General features: G+C 33.5%; 2 protein-coding genes across 3 annotated transcripts in view; both read right to left on the minus strand.

Moving 5' to 3' along the window:
* Nucleotides 1–3,095: 3,095 nt before the first annotated feature.
* On the minus strand, nucleotides 3,096–4,881 carry LOC21405758 (transcription factor MYB8). The gene is made up of 3 exons (XM_010095104.2): nucleotides 4,597–4,881; nucleotides 4,195–4,324; nucleotides 3,096–3,988 (listed from the first exon to the last, which is right to left on the minus strand). The coding sequence occupies exons 1-3, from the start codon at nucleotides 4,724–4,726 to the stop codon at nucleotides 3,484–3,486; spliced, it is 765 nt and encodes a 254-aa protein (XP_010093406.2). The 5' UTR covers nucleotides 4,727–4,881; the 3' UTR covers nucleotides 3,096–3,483.
* Nucleotides 4,882–16,079: 11,198 nt separating this feature from the next.
* Nucleotides 16,080–19,045, minus strand: part of LOC21405759 (uncharacterized lipoprotein syc1174_c) — a 5,637-nt gene continuing 2,671 nt past the window's right edge. The window contains exons 6-9 of one of the 2 annotated variants that reach the window (XM_024163642.1): nucleotides 18,331–18,471; nucleotides 17,996–18,181; nucleotides 17,807–17,878; nucleotides 16,080–16,462 (exon numbers count right to left, since the gene is read on the minus strand). In XM_024163642.1, the coding sequence (XP_024019410.1) occupies nucleotides 16,289–16,462; nucleotides 17,807–17,878; nucleotides 17,996–18,181; nucleotides 18,331–18,471 (573 nt within the window). In that variant the 3' untranslated portion in view covers nucleotides 16,080–16,288. Of the gene's footprint in view, nucleotides 16,463–16,754; nucleotides 17,338–17,806; nucleotides 17,879–17,995; nucleotides 18,182–18,330; nucleotides 18,472–19,045 lie in introns of those variants that run through there. The other variant, XM_024163641.1, reaches the window with a different exon arrangement.

A 19,045-nucleotide genomic window follows, 5' to 3' on the forward strand; every position in this document is an offset into this window, starting at 1 on the left:
TAGTTTGATCTCGTCAACGTTGCTAGCTAGTAGCTAGTTTGATCTCGTCAATGTTGCAACTAAACAAATTTAAGAGTATGGAAAGGCAATCGGCCCTAGGAAAGAAACGAGAAAAAAAAAAAAAACTGTGTCGGTCAGAATTCTGGGATCGCCTTGGGGCGCATCGTCGACTTTCATCTTGAAAATCATTTACGAGGCTTGTATCATTGTAGGCCTTTTAATGAGAGTGGTTGTGTTTGGCGGGGTGGCTTCGTTGGGTGGATTTGATTACGTTTAGAGGACGAAATTCGGACGGCTTTGAGGCGTTTTCCGGTTCCTTCCTGTCTGGTGGTTGTACTCTTCCGTGGTTTTGTTCCAACAATGGTGGGCTTCTTTGGGGGTAGTGGTATCGGCTCCAGATGTTAATGGTGGTGATACATGTTTTTCAAATTCTATCATTTGAAGGTGTCTCATCAGTTTCGCTGCTTGTCTCTCGAAGCTTTCTTTTTACCCTGATGAAACCTTTTGTCGGCTCAACTTTCATTGAAGGCTTGTGGCAATCGTGCTTTAGGATTTAGCAGTTTATGTTTAGTCTAATAAGGGTGTCGATATTTCTGCCATATAGTTTTAGTATTTTTATTGTAATAATGAAGATGGTTCTCCCACTATATGAATTTATTTTTAGTCTGCCAGATTTAGGTCATGGGGAGTTAGAAGTTCCGCTAGCTATGAGTCTAGGCAGATTCCTTGGTCGCCTTAGAGCTACAGTTGACATGCTCTCGATTGATTGAAAGCTCCCATCGATAGTGGTTTCAAAAAGAGCCTTATGCGTGCTCAAATTAATGTGTCAAAAAAAATTTTTATTATCAAGTTTCATCTTGCATCATCTTTTTTGTGCTTCATCAGAATTTACTAATGTAATCGGTTTTTATCGAGTATTTTATATTGTGTACTATAGAATTATCCGCATTATACTTGGTGTCTGTAAGACTTTTTAATTAAATTAAATTTTTACCTTAAAATACAATTTAAATTTTAGAGTTAAATTTATGAGAGGCCATTAAACTTTATTTTCTCTCTAGAACAACATCAATAGATCAAAGTTAGTTCATCTGTTAAATAAGTGGATGAAAAAAGTTAATTATAAGAACTTGTACTAAATTTTAGTCCTTAAAACTATAGAAATACGTCAAAGTTAGTCCTTTTATTAAATACATAACAACTAGATATAGATATCTTTCGCTCCATGCTAAATTATACTTCTAAATAGTTTTCTATTTTTCAAAAAAAAAAAAAGTGAATTTATTTTACAAAACGCATTTGGTAATATTGTTTTGGTATGTGTTTTTAATTATTCTCAATTTTTATTTGAAATTGAGGAAACTTTCTTGTGTTTCAAAAAATTTTAAGCAATTTTTTCTCGGAACTAAAATTTTTTGTTTCTAAAATAGAGATCAAGATTGAGATTACGGTTGGATTGAGGTTGAAACTATAATTGAGTTCAGGGTTGTGGTCAAGTTTGGGGTCGGGACTGATGGACTTGTCGTGATCATGGTTGCTATAGGGATAGGCCGGAGTTAAGGCCAATCTCGATTCTGATTCAGCCTCAACCATCTTATTAGTCCAAATCTTAAACTCGACCTTGTCCTCTAATCTCAAGTACAATCCTATCTCAACTCTGGCTCTGATCTCCGTCTGAACATAAGTCCAAGCCTCATTCTAGCGTCTACCTCCAAATAAAAAATTTAGGACTAATTAAAAAAAAAAAAAAATTCCCCCTAAATTATGCTTTTACAAAACTTTGTCTCTCTATCTTTAAAATGCAACATTCATTCCCCCTGAACAATAAAACGTTAACAAAATTACCCGCTCCGTTAAAAAACTTTAACAGTTTTTGACACGTACATGTCACATAAATAATAGTTGTTGCTAACCAATTTAGAACATAAGTACGATTTTACCCACACACCCTAATTTTTTTCCATCAATTTACATATAATATAATAAAAAATAAATCTTCTTCACTCCCAATGACACAATAAAAATCCTTACCAACATAATTCTTTTTTTTAAGGTGATTTTTTATTTTTCATTTTCTATTTTTAACGTAAAAAATATGTTCAAAACAATTTCATTAATATATAATTCCACTAAAAAAGACTCCTAAACTTTTTAACTCACATTCAATTAATGATGAATGTTTCATAATTTAAAGTCTAAATTTAAATTAATTTTAAATTCAAATTAAATTTCAAACCATAGAGTTATGAAAATATCCTTAATATAACTAATTAAATGTCAATTTCCATTAAAAATCTAATGGAGGGGTTTATTTGTTAATATTTCATTGTTCAGAGAAAACGGATGTTATGTTTAAATATCGGAGGGCAAAGTGATACAAAGAGTATAAGAGAATTTTTGTAATTAATCCAAATTAAAACTTGTTTTCTTGATTTAAGAAAACATAAAGCCAAAATAAGATAATCAAACTTGTTTTTAGAACTATTAAAAAAAAATTATTTAGAACTGGGTTAAAGCTATCCATTTAACATTTTCTACCTGTTTATTTCCTAGAAGGACTATCTATGGCACAATTCTTTAGTTCAGAGAATTCAGTAAAACTTTTATATTTGACGCTTTTTATCTATTTCTTTAACAAAGAGACTATCTTTGGCACATTTATTTAGTTCATGCACACAATTTGATACAACTTTCAACACAAAGATTATTTTTAGGAAGAAAAAAAAAAGGTTCAGGGACTTTCACGACTTTTACTCTAAATTTAATTCAGCCTTGTCCAAATATAAGGTTAATTTATTTGTTCAAATTAGCTACTCGTCAAACATATTCTATTTTCAAGTAAAAGGATATTTTTGTGGATTCACCTTTAGTCACTTGCTCGTCATTCATTTTGTGCCACAAGATCGATATCTAAAGAAACACGTAATGGCCTTAATAGGCTAGTATACTAATAAATAAAATACGAAACATACATCTATCAACGGTAAATACCCAGAATTAGAGTAAGAAAAGCGATAAAATTGATATGATATAATATTCTGCTAAATGTACATTATCATGAAGCGTGTGCGCTTATTTATACAAGCAAAGATATATGATTAAGGGTTTCCTTACATATAAGATTCACAAGGAGTACATATGCATCTCCATTTCTTTTCATGACCATATCCATATATTTTTTCACGTACGCATTGTGAATAGTACGTCGAACCCTCACCTTCAATCCTATATATAAGTACGATCAATATTCTTCAATTTTAAAAGAGTAATCACCCCCCTTGAAAAGACTAGTGTCTAATATCGTAATTTCACTTTTAATCATGAAAATCTCCTCGTGACTTTCCACAAATGGAGCCCTAACAATTGTTGCTCCAAAATTAACTAATAACTATAGTAATAACTTTTTTGCTGATTAATAACTATATTAATAATTAATTAATTTAGCATAATCATCTGATCTATGTCTTAATTCATCAAAATGAACTAATTCTGACCATCATGTGAAGAGATTTGAAGCGTGGGAGCTGACCCGAGTACTTCTAAGTCTTTTCCCGATTTGGGCTTTATCTCATGATGATCATTAATATTTATAATATATGACTTTTGCTCTCCAAGTTTGATTGTTTTGTTACCAATCTCAGGCGAATAATTAGGACTGCTCATTGTAAGATCAAGGTTTAAATCCGGCAGCAGCGAGGAGGAGTTTTCGTCGTCTTCCAAGCAACTTCCGCCATCTGAAACCTCGTGATCACCGTTGCCACCGTGGGGTTTCGATGGACTAATTTTGATGGTGGGTGATGAAACAATTGCACTACCAACAGTTTGGGAGTTCTGGAGATCATGATTTGGACGAGAAAAAGACTGATTCAATCGATGATTGTTTGGATCAATTCCCATATTTATGAGCTTTCTCCTGAGATGAGAATTCCAGTAGTTCTTTATCTCGTTATCCGTTCTTCCCGGTAACCGTCCGGCAATCAGCGACCACCTACAATCATTGATGTAATTTTAAGACGTATTGTTACGTGAGATATTAGTCATGCGCATTTAGAATATGTGTAACGGTGTAATTAGAGTACATATGCATCCATTATTGTCAACATTAAAAAAGAGAGGGGGGGTGGTTTTTTTTTTTTTTTTTTTTTTTTTTTTTTTTTAAGGTCATGTCCTACTTAAGAAAAACAAAAAAGATACCTGTTGCCAAGGAGAGCATGGAGTTTAATGATGAGATCTTCCTCATCTTCAGCGAAGTTTCCTCTTTTAAGATCTGGCCGAAGATAATTTATCCATCTTAGTCTACAACTTTTACCGCACCGAAACAGACCTGAATATCAATCAACAATATTCAAATTAGCAATAAAATAGCAACATATATATATATATATATATGATCAATACCCATTATTTATAGTTCTTAATTAAAAATATTAATCTACCAACAAAGTGAACCAACTAATTAATTACTAGCGGAGGCTTTTGAATTAACATGATATCTCTTTATGATCTCTATATTATCCTAATTCTTTTTTTTCATATGTATGTGTATATACATATATATATATATATATATCTGGGTGAGTATATGGACATATATACCTGCAGCCTTGGGAAGAGATCGCCAGCAACCCTCGCCGTGTTTGTGAATGTAATCAATGAGCTTCTGGTCTTCTTGCTTTGACCAAGCTCCTTTGTTCATTTCTCGCTTCTCACAGCAAGGTTTTCTCATACTGTGACAAAGTTAGTACACCACAATAAAGATTTCAATCCCTAGAAGGTAGCTATAGTAGAATTAAGAAGGATGAGATCGATATTATGCTTCTATTTGAGAGGAAAAGATATAGTTAGAGAGCCCAAGAACAGAATGGCACCGGAGGAGCTATACAGGTATATATTGGCATTTGGTCAAATATCCTCTAAAATAAGATCAAGACGGAGGGGGAAAAAAAAGAAGAAAAGTTTGACTTTGACCGGTTGTTTGCCGACGTGTTGCTGCGTGGGTGAAGTTGAGAGAGAGAGAGAGAGAGAGAGGTGGGTACTGTACTATACTATCATTGGCGTGTGACAACGTTTGTGTTAGTTGCCCGTTAAGTAAAAGTCTTTGTGCCTCTCTCTCTCTCTCTCTCTCTAAAGCCTTTGTGCCTGATCTCTCTCTCTCTTTCTCTCTCGGGCAACTAACACAAACGTTGTCACACGACACAAACGTTGTCACACGCCACAATGATAGTACAGTACCCACCTCTCTCTCTCTCTCTCTCTCTCTCTCTCTCTCTCTCTCTCTCTCTCTCTCTCTCTCTCTCTCTCTCTCTCTCTCTCTCTCTCTCTCTCTCTCTCTCTCTCTCTCTCTCTCTCTCTCTCTCTCTCTCTCTCTCTTCTCTCTCTCTCTCTCGTACTAAAATTCTCAATCTATCCATAATGTTCTACATTTTTTTTTCTTCTTCTTTAATTTGGTCATCGTGTATTATTGATCTGAATTCTCTTCCTGTTTGAAGTGATCCATACATATAATTAACCAGCTTTTTAGTAATATAGATGATGTCAAAGATTCCCTTCTGATTTCACAATATGGGCCCTCCAAAATGATTACAAAAATTAGAAAATGAAGAGTTGAATGGTAAACATCGAAGACATATACTGTTGTTTTGACGGTTATGGATTCAAATTATTTTTTATTTATGTGTATTTTTATAAAAAAATATTATAATAAATTAAAAAATATAATTTAAATTATGATATGAATTTTTAAACGCAGTGTAAGAGTTTTCTGATTCCCCATAGAGTTCGTACCCCATCATAATTAATGTACGGTAAACAATGTTAAGTTGTGGAGCTTAATGGCTCTAAAGATTATTGTTTTACGCTGAGTAATTCGTTGATCCACATGAAAAAGGGGTAGTCTCACATTAATGAGAACATGTATAATAATTTTACATCTTTATTTTGTCTGATTTCTTAAACAATTTTATTGCTCTTGTTAATATGGAATTAGAATTAGCTTGTCTATTTTTTATATAACACTACTAAAAAAAAAACAATAAAATACAATATTTATTAATGTTTCATATTCAATTTGTTGCTTGTGTAATCGTATTAATAAATATCAACACGGTCCCCTGCATGTGACTAAAGTAAGTTAATTTGTTTTTTTACAATTCCTGCTTAATTTAACAGCAAACTTAGGCTAAAGATATTATTTTCTAGCATCCGAGAAATAAAACACACGCACAAAAGTAATTCAAGCCCTTTTAAATATATTATCAACATCATGTGGAGCTAATTAATAGGGGATTTTGTTCCCATATTCCCAACAATCCTCCCTCGAAAGAAGTCTATGATCATCCATCAAGATCTCCACCGAGTTTGAGCGCCGCGTTACCATAGGATTTTTCATCTTGAGAGTTTATAATTTTTCACCAAAGATTTCTCATCATTGCGATCAACTTCGAGGGCGCCATCAACCTTCGCGCGTCCAATGTTCTTCAGGAGTTTATCTCCCAGATACTTAGGGTTATTCTGATGCAACTTGTTAGATTCTTGTGTTTTTTAGGATTCAAGCACAAGAAAATGATATTTTTAGAAATCTGAAAAAAATTTCTATATGTAACAAACATGATAATGCACGTTTTTTAAAAATCACATTTTCATCCATCACTTTTTCAAAATATGATTTTTACTGAATACGGTATATGAATAACTTAAGCCTTTTAAACCCATTCTAAATTCCATGTCTTGCCAGTGACAAACTTTATTCACACATTCCCAAATATATGTGTGTGTATTTTTACTTTGCTCCTAAATTTGAAAATCATGACTCTGCTCTTGAAGAATATTCAGAAATATTTTGCACTAATCCTCGTTCGGTAAAATCAACATTCCCTTCGAACAAAAAAAAAAAATATGTGTGATAGTAGAAAGGTTGAAAGGCTAATTTGTGTCTTTAAACATTTATTGTTAAAGAACATAATTAAATGAAAATACTTAAACTGATTGAAGTTCCAAGATGAAATATCTATTTTCACTTAAAATAAGTGGAAGATGCTTCATTGAAACCCTCAAATAGAAATCTAATAAGACAAATCCCTCCCAAAAAAAAAAATATTAACAATAACTAAACGTGCATTTATAGTTTTATAATTGAAAACTTCATTTACGATGTACGAAATTCGACAGTTGAAAGATGTCCCCGCTACCATTAGCCAATTAAATTATAATGACTTATAATCGTAACTTGAGTCCCTTCACACTTCAAGCACGAAGAGCATATAATGTCATGGTGTTGAAGTTTTGTGAGAGTTATTATGTGTGGTTTCTTGCAGAACTTCGATGAACTTTTAATTAATCATAAGTTAGAAAAGGGTCGTCGAATTTTCCGAGGAATATAACATTTTGATGAAAACTTTCCCTTTAGGATGTGGGTTTCGCAGGTACAATTTTTGTAACATCATAGTATACTCATGGAATATCAAAGTTCTTATTTATTATTATTATTATTATTTGTTAAACTAATAAACATGTTCTTCTTTTGTTATCGACGTATGCCGGTCGAATTTCAATAAACACGTGGAATCCCTGATGTGATCGAGAGGATCAATAATGGTAATCTAAATGCATTTTTTAATTAGTAAGAAACTATTACCGTTACCAGCATGGCATAGACTTTCCTTATTGAAATAATAATAATACTAAAATAAAATGGCTGGACTTTCATGCGAATTGAGAAGCATTAGCTTTACACCTGTGTCAAGATAGCGATAAAATGTAGATAAAAGGATAAGGTCAAACCCCAAATATATAGAAATCGGGACTATTGGTAATTGGTTTAAGTGGGTACATATTGTAATTATTCAAGTTCCTCATCGTACATATAATATAAAGTTGACCATTATGTTGAGCTGTCTAGATCGGTTTATTAAAAAAAAAAAAAAAAAAAAAAAAAGAAGTCACCAACCGCTTTTTCTCTTTCATGTTGATAATTATTGTTTTTGCTAGTTTTTAACTTTAATGTTTTTCTTTTCTTTGATAAGAAAGGTAAAAAGTGTTTCATAAAGATCACATACCTTTCCAAGAAAAAAGGTTGTTTCATAGAATCATAAGATAACATTAGAGGAGTTTTCTTTTCTTTAATCCCACACCTAACGATAGACTAGTAATTCTTGCAGGTGGCGAGTGATCTAAAGTATTTTAAAAAACTTAATAGAAAAATAAAAGAGAAAACTTTTTATTAATTTAGGGGTTAAACAAATGTTTAGTCCTCAACTATTGATCATATCCCATTTTGGTCCTAAATTTTAAAATGTCTCAAAAAGTCCTTAATTAATCCATTAAATAATTTCAAATTAATCCTTTTATCCAATGACTATTAAAATCTCAAAAAAAAAAAAAAACACAGGTTACGACCTGTTAATTAATAGTTATGTCTCGATATGTAAATTTATAAAAATAACTCTTATTAGACCGCACATGGCTCTCACGTGCTGTGTTTGTTGAGATTTTAAGAGTTGTATAAACAAACAAACAAAATTCAAAATATTTGAAACTCATTCTAAAATACTTTAAAAGTTATGGAACAAGAACTTGACCTATAGTTCAAGGATTAACAATAAGACTAACGGTTAATTTTTTTTAAGGAAAAAAAAAAAAACCTGACGTGTCGTTGGAAGTTGTAGAGGACAGTGTTTGAAAGTTCATATTTTTCACAAAAAGACGACTACAAAGGCTTTTTCCCATCATCAATCGGCAAAGTGATACTCGAGGAGGACTGGATCAGTGGATAATAGTCACTTGATCAAACAAATTTTGCGATTAAGCATTGAGAAGAAGCCCTCAAAATACGGTGGGTTCAATGAGTTGGGTCCTGTTTGATTGAGTTTTTGTTTATGCTTTCACTGAGAAGAAGAAGATAAGTATAAGTTGTAATTTTTGGTGAGTGTTTTGAACCATATTTTTAAAAGAGCTTATAATAAGCAATGAAATGCTATGATAAAATTTATAATGTCTTATTAAAACTCAGATATAAGTTATAAAGTCTATTTTAGAAGAGGTTTAGTGAGAAATCACATTTTGTGGCTTTGGTTAGAAACTCTTTTAGAAAATTAAAATACTTATGACATATCACCCAAATACTTTTAAAAGTAACTTTTTGACCTAAGAAACTAAAAATAACTTCTAAGAAGCTCTGCCAAACGTACGCTTTATGTGGTTAATTGCCAATTGTAGGATTGAGATTAGAATTAGTAGAATTCAATAAAGTTGTCGGGGTAGAGCTGAAAAATAAAGGAGCACCCGTTTTATTTTTTTATTTTTCTTACCTACTACTAGGAACTAGTTTCAATTGCGGGATTAAGTTTTTTAAATTTAATGAGTGTATATGTTAAAAATTTGCAATACATATTACAGAATTGTTTTAATTTTTTACTAAAACACGATTCTTACCGATGGTCAAAAGAATAGTTCATACCGCATAGGAATTCCAAGAAAATAAAAATAAAAATCTGTAGTACTTCTAACTCCTATCTAGTGTCAAAATTTGCAGGCCTATCTCTTTGATTATGCCTTCTTTTTCACCTTTAAAATGCTAAATAAGAAACAACGTAAACAAATGAAATTACAAAAGTTACAATGCAGAAAAATGTGGGTTTTCGACTTTGGACTGCTTGATGAGCACGGGGTTCACGTGTCCTCGATTGGTCCGGTCCATATGAAATCCCTCATGAAGAAAGATAAGTAAGGCCGTACGAGGCACAAATTCACACCTACCCTACCCATGAGATAATTAAAGAGTAAAGTTTTGAGTAAGTTCATTGGATAAGATCAATACAATGTCTAAATCAATAATGACTTTTTTGGGGGAAAATTAATTATTTTATGCGGTCATGCAATAGGGTAAAAGAAATATATACAATTATTGATAATGTTGAATGATGATCTAATCTGTCTATTTTATTCTGAAGTTCTATCATTATTATGTATACGTTCTTTCTCCTGTATGACTCTATCAATTTTTTTAATTTCTTGTTTAATTACCGTAGAAATTACCTCTTTTAACATTTTTATGGGGAAAAATATAATTAAGCGAGCATGCAGCATATGAAGTATGAACTCAAACTAGCTAGGCGGCTGGCTCTCCAGCTAGGTTTCATGTATAGTATCTAGGGTTAACATGATCATTTTTTATCTCTGAATTATAGGCTAAATCACATTTTGGTTCAAATATTATGAGTTTGAAAACGTACCAAAACGACTCCTAATCTATTAAATTGTCCTAAATTCCAACCATTAATATCTTGATGAAAGTTTGACATGTGTTAGATCTATGTACCATTAAATTAGAGTTCATTTTGTGGTTTTACAAGTTAGTGGCAATATTATTAAGAAGTCGTACTCCCTTCTTCAATTGATATTTTAATTGTCGAATGGATGAAAGGATTAATTGAAACAATTTATTAGATGAGAAACTCATTTCAGGACATTTTAAGAGTCAATTACAAAATGAGTTTTGACTTATTATATATATTTCAGGGACTAGAAATGAGCTTTTGATTCGATGATTTAGTACTTATATAGTTTGCTTAGCTTTCAAGAAAATAAGTAAAAGTGAAAATTTATAGTAAAATTTGTTTAAGAACCAAGCATTAAGCTAGCGTACTGTAGTAATCACAATAATAGTCATGAGAGCATATTTGAAATAACAAGCACGTGATAAAATTCGAACAATACGCATTAATTCTTGTCATAGCTAGCCATCGTATTTTAAGTTGTTGTATGGATATTGTACAATATTAACTCATACTGATGATTTCTTTTCTTTTAGAAACTAATCAACTTTTAGCCAATACATTAATTAGTCTCTATATATCCGTGTCTGTCTTAAGAAATTATGCCTAATTGACTTCAATTAGTACTTCATATGAAGCTGCAAAATGTTAAAAGCATCGATGGCTTAATTTAATTTAATTGATTAATGTTGATGCAAAGAGCTATAATTATTCTATGATAATTATGTTATCATATTCCAAATTTCCAATGTCGAACATTAGATTCTTTGATTAGCCATTGTCTTGCAATAAAAGGTACTAAATTAGAAACAAGCTGAACAGTGACTACTGATTTATCAACTAGTATATATCTAGTCGAAAACTAAGCTATAAGGGTTTTGTGAAATCTTAATTGGTAAGAGGATTGGAGTTGGTTGAAACGGCGGTGACATACATGCTATCTAGTTATACCAATCATGTTATATACTTGGACAAATTATATTAGAAAATTAATCAGAATCCTTGTGAAGCATTTATACTATTAAAATCTCACAGACGATCAGTAAGCTTTACATACACGCGCGTAACCGCGCACACACACGTACATAACACACATACAGACATACATTTATGTGTGTATGTTGATATATATATAGAAAGAGAGAGAGAGAGAGAGAGAGAGTGAGTGCATGCGGTAAGCTACCAGCTTATTATAAATATTGATAAAGTGATCATCATAATCATCTTTACCTTACTGGTTCTCAATTTCTTTGTCTTATTACATTTTTTTTAACTGTAGATTTGACCCAAATCGTGACTTATAATGGAAGTTAACCTAGTACGTGAACAAATATAATACCCGCGCGCACACATGATACGTACAAGCCAGAGTCGTGAAAATGATGATAAGTACAAGCCAATATGAACTTAAATTTACTTGCGGTGTACATGACTTGCTGGAAGTTGGCCAGAGTCGTGAAAAAAATTAATAAGTAATTCAATTGAATTGAATCTCGGGTTGGCTATCACGTTTTTCACGTACGTCATGCATGTCAACACCAAAAACTTACAATACACTATACAAGATCAGGTGGCTATAATAGAAAAAAAAATATTGTATTTTTTCAAACATATTATGTTACAGATGTTATAATTGTAGATCAGAAAGTCCCATGATATTTTTTTCCAACATCATATTCTTAATGGCCAGCGTTATCTGGCCGGTAAAGTTGACAATCATAATCTAGCCTAACATTTGAATATTTTTATGAGATAAATATTTTGTAAAATCATGATATCTTGGATAAGTAAATTGAAGTCAGATCTAATGACCCTGGAGTCACATGCTCAAACTAAGCAAGTCTAGCTGCTGCGAATGGAAGTATATTCATTTTTTATTATTGTTATTAATTCAAGGGTTATTTACATTTTTATACCTTCTGTTTTTAGTTAATCTAAAAAGTATATCTTTTAATTTTCGATTTCATCAAATATATACCTTCAAGGTTTATATTACACAAATTTATACCTTTTTTGAGTTAACATTGAATTTTGACTTAAAAATACCCACAATACCCTAAATAAAAAAAGTTAAAAAATTAGAAAAACTCTAAAATTAAAAAATTAAAAAATGAAACCCTGAAAAACTTGAAACTTAAAGAAAACCTAACCCTTCACCCAACTCTGCTGCCGCCAACCCTACTCCCACTCCCCCCTGATCAGCTCGCCCTCATTGTCACCCACAACGGTGAACACAAGACTTTAGCCCCCCAATCTGCGATGGACACCAACCGGCCTAGATGCGCGATGACGCGTCCATCCTCCCTCACCTGAATCTTTCAAGCCCCTATCACTGCACCTGAATCTTGCGTTTGAGTTTACCAAGATCGGAAAAATAGAGGAGAAATTTGCTAAAGTGATTATTCAATATAGTGAAATTGACAAAATGACCTTTTTTTTTTTTTTTTTTATGAACAACGACCATCCCATCGTTCTTTTTAAAAAGTTATCATTTCTGGTTCATTTTGTAAATAAAAATTTCAGGGGGCTCTAAGTGAAAATTGGGATTCTAATAAAGCACTCATTGAGGTGGTTGATGTGTGGAAGAGCCAGATTGACAATTTGGTTAGTTGCATGGAAGAACTCAGACGCCTCTTTGTTCAGAATCACAGTTCATATGATTAAAAAGTAAAGTGGGTAACTTTAGGTACTTGGATATGTTGTCTGGTGTTGTTTCACTCTGTAATTCGAATTCTGTCCTTCTTGCAGGTGATGTTATTGATTGCACGATAAAGATATGGAAGTCTCTTTTTAATGTTTTGGATTTTGTTGTCAAATGTTTTGGGGAATTTATTGGGTCTAGAACTATGGTCTTTTGATATGTTGGTTGAGAAGTATATAAGATAGCTTTGCTTGTTGAGGTTGGGACGCTGTGCGTGGAGATGTGCAGAGGCCGGTCGGCACTTGGGTGGGTAAAGGCGAGAGGTGAATTTGGGGGACAAATCCCTTTTCAGTTCTATGTTTTTTTTTTTTTTTTGCCCCCTTATTTTTAGAGTTTACCGTTTAATTAAGGGTATTCTGGGTATTTTAGGTCAAAATTGAATGTTGACAGAAAAAACAAGAATAAATTTGTGTAATAAACTGAGATCAAAAACGAATTACCAAAGGTATACTTTTTAAATTAACCTAAAATAGAGGGTATAAAAATTGAGGGTATAAATAACCCTTAATTCAAGGTTTAGTTAAAATGAACTATGGAACTCCATAACATACATCCCTAAAATTAATTCCATTTTTCAAGAAAATATTGTGCACTTTTGAAGACAATTCGTTATCTCTTCCCTTTGAGCTACCAAATATTTAAATATATATGTATGTATATTTCATAGATCAAAAGCCTTTGGCCCAGAATTTTACGTTGATTCTCTACTTCTGTCCGCAAGCTTCTTTACAGTGCTGTACAGCGACGTAGTATCAATGCCCCCAAGTCTAGAGTGGTCAACCTTCACATTTGTAAATTTTTTTTTTTTTTTTTTTGTGGCTTGAAATTCGACTCCATAGTAGTGCGAATGGACACGCAACACGCTACATACACTCAACAAGCAACTCAGTTTAACCGACTAATTAATTATTTTCATTTGAGTAGAACCAATGTTCAAATATTGCAGGCTTATCTTAGAAGTGGTCAAAAGCCATGAGTTTAGTAGGGCAAGTAGTTCTCTTCACGAAAAAGTGTCAACCAAGATTTCTGGATCCATAATTGACCTTGCAAAAAACTCCTTATATGACAGAGATTGACAAAGCAAGTTGTAGACCAAACAGTAATCTTAAAATTGGAAATAACGAAGCAGAAAATTTAAGAAACCAGGCCCTAAATAAATCAGTAAAAAAAGTTAAATACCTTCCTTTGTCTCTTGTTTAAGTAGGTGTCGTTTGACAGGTAGTTTAATGAAGAAACAGATCTTTCCAAATAACTTTTTTCTTCCTATCTACAGCCATTCAGTTAACAACTCCTTAACAGTTGCTGATTTCATATTACCCTCAAGGGTTTGGAATATCCAGATGCTTAATGAGTACTTTCACAAGAAGATGTTGAATGTATCCTTTCCATTCCACTTAGTCATTTTGCTCATGAGGACAAATTAATTTAGCATTATCATCAAAAAGGTACTTTTACAATCAAATCAGCTTATTGGCTTGCTACTTCTTTTGTCGACCAGCCTTCGTCTTCTTCAACGTCTTCATCAAGCATTTGGTGGAAGAAACTTTGGCATTTGAATGTGCCTCTAAAAATCAAGACATTTTTCTGGAAGGTTTATCATGACGCCTTACCGACAACTGTAAATCTGTTTAGAAGAAAAGTTCTTTCCACATATTATTATTCTTGTTGTAAGTCATCTCCTGAAACAGTCCAACACATCCTCATATGGTGTATATTTTTTACATCAGTTTGGAATGTTGTTGGTTTTCCAGCTCAGCATTGGAAAGACTCAAAAATGTCTTTTATTGATCTTGTCCACCATGCTAAAGAAACATACAACAAAGAGAGCTTCGAATACTTTTTATGTCTGCTTTGGTCGATCTGGAATGAAAGAAACAATTTTGTTCATAATCGTCCTGTTAGATAATTGTCTTATATTCCTTCACGGTCGTCTCAGTTCTTGAAAGACCACTAAAAAGCTAATCTCATTGTCAGCAAAAGGAGCATTGATCCATTTTTGAGCACGGTGAAGACTTGGGTTCCTCCTCCTATTGGACAATATAAAATGAATATCGATGCAGGTATCTCTTCAAAAAAAAAATCTTTATTGGAATTGGTGCTTTAATCCAAGATAGTGAAGGCCTTGTTATGGCTGCTCTATCTTCTAGATGCTTTGGAAAGTTCTCTTCTAAAGAAGTTGAAACAACTGCTCTAAGTCACAGTCTCATTTGGGCTACAAATGTTGGCTTGCCACTTAATTTTATAGAGTGATGCCTTGGATATTATTCATGCTATCCATTCCAACTCCCCTAATTTTTCTGAGTTTGAGAACCTTGTATCTGACATTAAATATCTTCTTGCTATTTTCCTTAACTGTTTAGTTGACCATGTTCCCAGGTCTGCTAATTTTGCAGCACATGGTTTAGCTAAGCATGGTATATGGTGTGGTTTAGCTAAGCATGGTCTTAGGCTAAAAGAAGATATGGTGTGGTTGGAAGATGTTCCGCCACCTATTGTATCTGATGTAATTTAAGATATTTTTCATTGAATGACAGATACAATATTCTCTCCAGAAGAAATAAAATCTTTCCAAATAATTCTCAGTAGTATCGTTTATTCCGTAGTTTTGAATTACAATTCAAACCTTTTTACTACAATATTTAAATTTATGTTCGAACTTTCTGATTCAAAACTTTGAACCAAATGACAACACGGTTTCTCAATATTGGAAAAGAAAGAAACCAACATTGTTCTACAAATGGGACAGAAGTGATACGTGGGAGATTTTTGCTCCTCGTAGCGGTCCTTAAAGTAGAGAAGTTTACCTTGTGCGTCTGATTAGAAAGAAGACGACCATTGACTAGTTGCTATATGTTCCATCAAGGGTTTTATGCTACAATATAGACCAATATAAGAATTTGACTAACCTGAGTGGTGATTTGATATTGAATCTGCCGGTCAATCTGTGATGACGCTTATTTCAGAATCGAAATGCAAACTTATTTTCAATGGGACTCGGGATAAAGGTAGCCTTGAAACTCAGAAATAATCAGATTAAAGCTACATACAAGTCATCAGGATATCGACAGACTAAAATAACATTTCAAATCACCATTAGACAAGCCCCAATATAGTAGCATATGAATAACTATAACTGAATTGTTTTAACACAATCACTTTGGCCCTACATTTTCTCCAGAAAAAGTAAAAAATACAAGAAAATTGCTGAGGTGTTTCATGAATCAGGGGACTGTTAGTGGTGATCAATGGATATATAATATTTTATATATCTATATATATATATATATATACACACACACACACAAATAAGCTGTCCTCAATTCTCAATCCAGGCAATGGCTTTGGCACTTGAAACTGCATGGCCATTAGCAGGCATCATAGAAGCGCCCCGGAGATTTTTGATCCTGTTTCTTCGGAGAGAATGTGGGTTTACTCCAGCCTTATGAGATGCAACAACACCGATTGCCTCCCAATAATTGGCGACTTTAACCTGCAAATGAGTTCAAATTGTTCAAACTAACGCCTATTCTGTTATGAGTATGTTGAGATGCAATTCTTCAGACTGTAGAACCCTATACCTCAAGGAAGAAGAACTCCACTCACTACTTACACATTCATTCTATAAACATCGATTGTTTGAAAGAGTACTAGTATAGACACTATTTGTTGACGGTGGAAATTCATCAAGATTAATTTGGATTAAAAAGGGATTAACGTGATTTTAACAGTTTTAAAATAAGCTTTTTAAGAAGTCAGACCAATAATCAAGAAGAAAGAACACCAAGATTTATAGTGGTTCACTCTTTTGTTCAAGAGCTATGACCACTGTGAGGAGAAAAAATCTTTACTATGTTTAGAGAATGCAAGTTACAGAATGAGAGCCCCCGGGCTTGCCATTTTCTCTCGTATATATTTTCTCTATCCTCTCTCAACCTCAGCCATTTCCATCATTACATTCTATCACATTGTCTCCATATTTTTGGATGTAATCCTCGGTGGGTAGGGTTTCTGCCAGTCAACAGTGGTTTTTCACCAACTCCCCTACCAACTTTGCTTGCTTACAAGTCACGTAAGATATCCTGCAGGTTCAATTTTTTCTTGGGCTGCGTGCGACCGACTCCTCAGGCGCTTATCAAGCCATCTTCGCCTACATCTACCTGAAGCAGTCGACCTCTCGCATATCTTGACTCCTCTGTACGGTCGCCCTCTTATGGGGGTGTTATTCTCAACTTGCGGTCGGCCTATACCAAATTTCATTTTGCAAGATACTTGATGCTGAGCTGGCATGGCCATTAATACCTTCGGCTGTGCCACGTGGCGCTCATCTAGTGCACGATGTAGGGTTCGAGATTTTATCCTACAACACTATTCATAGAATATGTTTTTACCAACTACTACATGGGTTCAAAGGATAGTTGTATCAAGACATTTTGAACCTAATTTATGTGAGAAAAAAAGTAAGAAATGCCTGCTACTTGAAGTATCCAAACATTCACAGTTATGACTAAAATAACAGTATACTGGTTTTGTAACTCTCCTGACTCTAGGCATACTGATAAGCTACCGGTGCATTTTACTTATGTGAGGAGAAATAAAAGGCAGGGGAAAAAAGGGAACTCTGTAGTGGGACTAGAAATTGTGATATTCAATCAATAAAACCAATAATTCAGTAGCAAATTGTGTAACTAGTTCTTTTACCTGTGATTCTGTATCACATACTTGACCAGAACTATGGTTATCACGGAAAATAACACATGATCACCATGAATTATTAACAACAAAACTCTTGCTCGAGTTACTTGTATAAAGGAATAGAATGGGTAGGCATGCGTACCGCTTCAATCCCGAGATTATTTGGTGTATCATGAAGAACTGTTTCATTTTCTTCCACAGCAATTATAAGTGGCTGCAGCAAAATCACTATCACTGTAAATTCTATCAAGTGAATCTCCTATGCCCAGGTAAAACCAAATATTATCACTTGGGAAGCATAAAAAATAGCGACATTTGTTTTTATTTATACCTTCTTTCTTTCACTGCAAGCGAAAGCGAGAGCACCATCTCCTCCACAAGCATCTATTGGGAGGATGACACTATCTACGTCACTTGCCAATATGCAACCCTTTTCCAAGGATGCAGATTTCAAATCTAAGTATTGTGGTGCATTACTTAGCCCAGCAAGCACACAAGGTAAGAATGTGTATCCCAACTGTTGTTGTGAAGAAGAAAGATCAATAAACTATGATAAAGTTTTACCAAAAAGAGAAAAAACAAATTTTGAAATTATAGGTGTATGCATGTTCAAGAATAAAGGCAACCCCAGATTTCTAGTTATCTTCAAAGAATATGAATACCAACCTCCTCAGCAGCTGATTTTGGGGAAAGAGATGGACAAAGGGGAGGAGGTAATAAAGCAGGAGCGTGCGCACAAGGAATGCAGAATTCCCTCACCACTAGATGGCTTATAATAGCCTCGACTCCAGCCAAAATATCAATTCCCTGCAGAGAGACATTCCAAGGTGAAACTAAATACAAATTTTGTGGAACAAAATGACTTCATTCTTAAACCTATGACACAGAAAAACTTCATTCCAACTGTGTAAGACTACTGAAGAAGTAAATGAAAGCAATATGGAGGAATAGATTCACATCAGCACCATAATATATATATATATATATATATATATAGTACGTACACAAGTAGATATGTTTTACATATTGCTAGAGCAGGTACAAATAAGACCAAATAAGATCTAATAATTAAGCGATAATCATGGCTAATTACATGGCTTAATTAACTAGCCATGATTGTTAACTTCTCGGCCGTCCGATCACCATCCTTGTTTTTTGCTCCTTGTTGCTGATCATCAGCTGCTGACGTGGCAACATCAGGGTTACTGATTTCAGTAGTCATCACCATTATCCTGCGGTTAATGGTGCTCCTTGCAAAGCATGAGTTGTTCATAATCAGAAGTAGAAGAATTAGTAACAAAGCTATGAGGGTTCTCATGGCTTAATAATTAATTAGGTCGCTAATTCTAATTAAGTGATCACTAAATAGTGTAAAGAGCGG

This window comes from Morus notabilis, unplaced genomic scaffold, assembly GCF_000414095.1.
Source record: "Morus notabilis unplaced genomic scaffold, ASM41409v2 Scaffold538, whole genome shotgun sequence".
Taxonomy (NCBI): domain Eukaryota; kingdom Viridiplantae; phylum Streptophyta; class Magnoliopsida; order Rosales; family Moraceae; genus Morus; species Morus notabilis.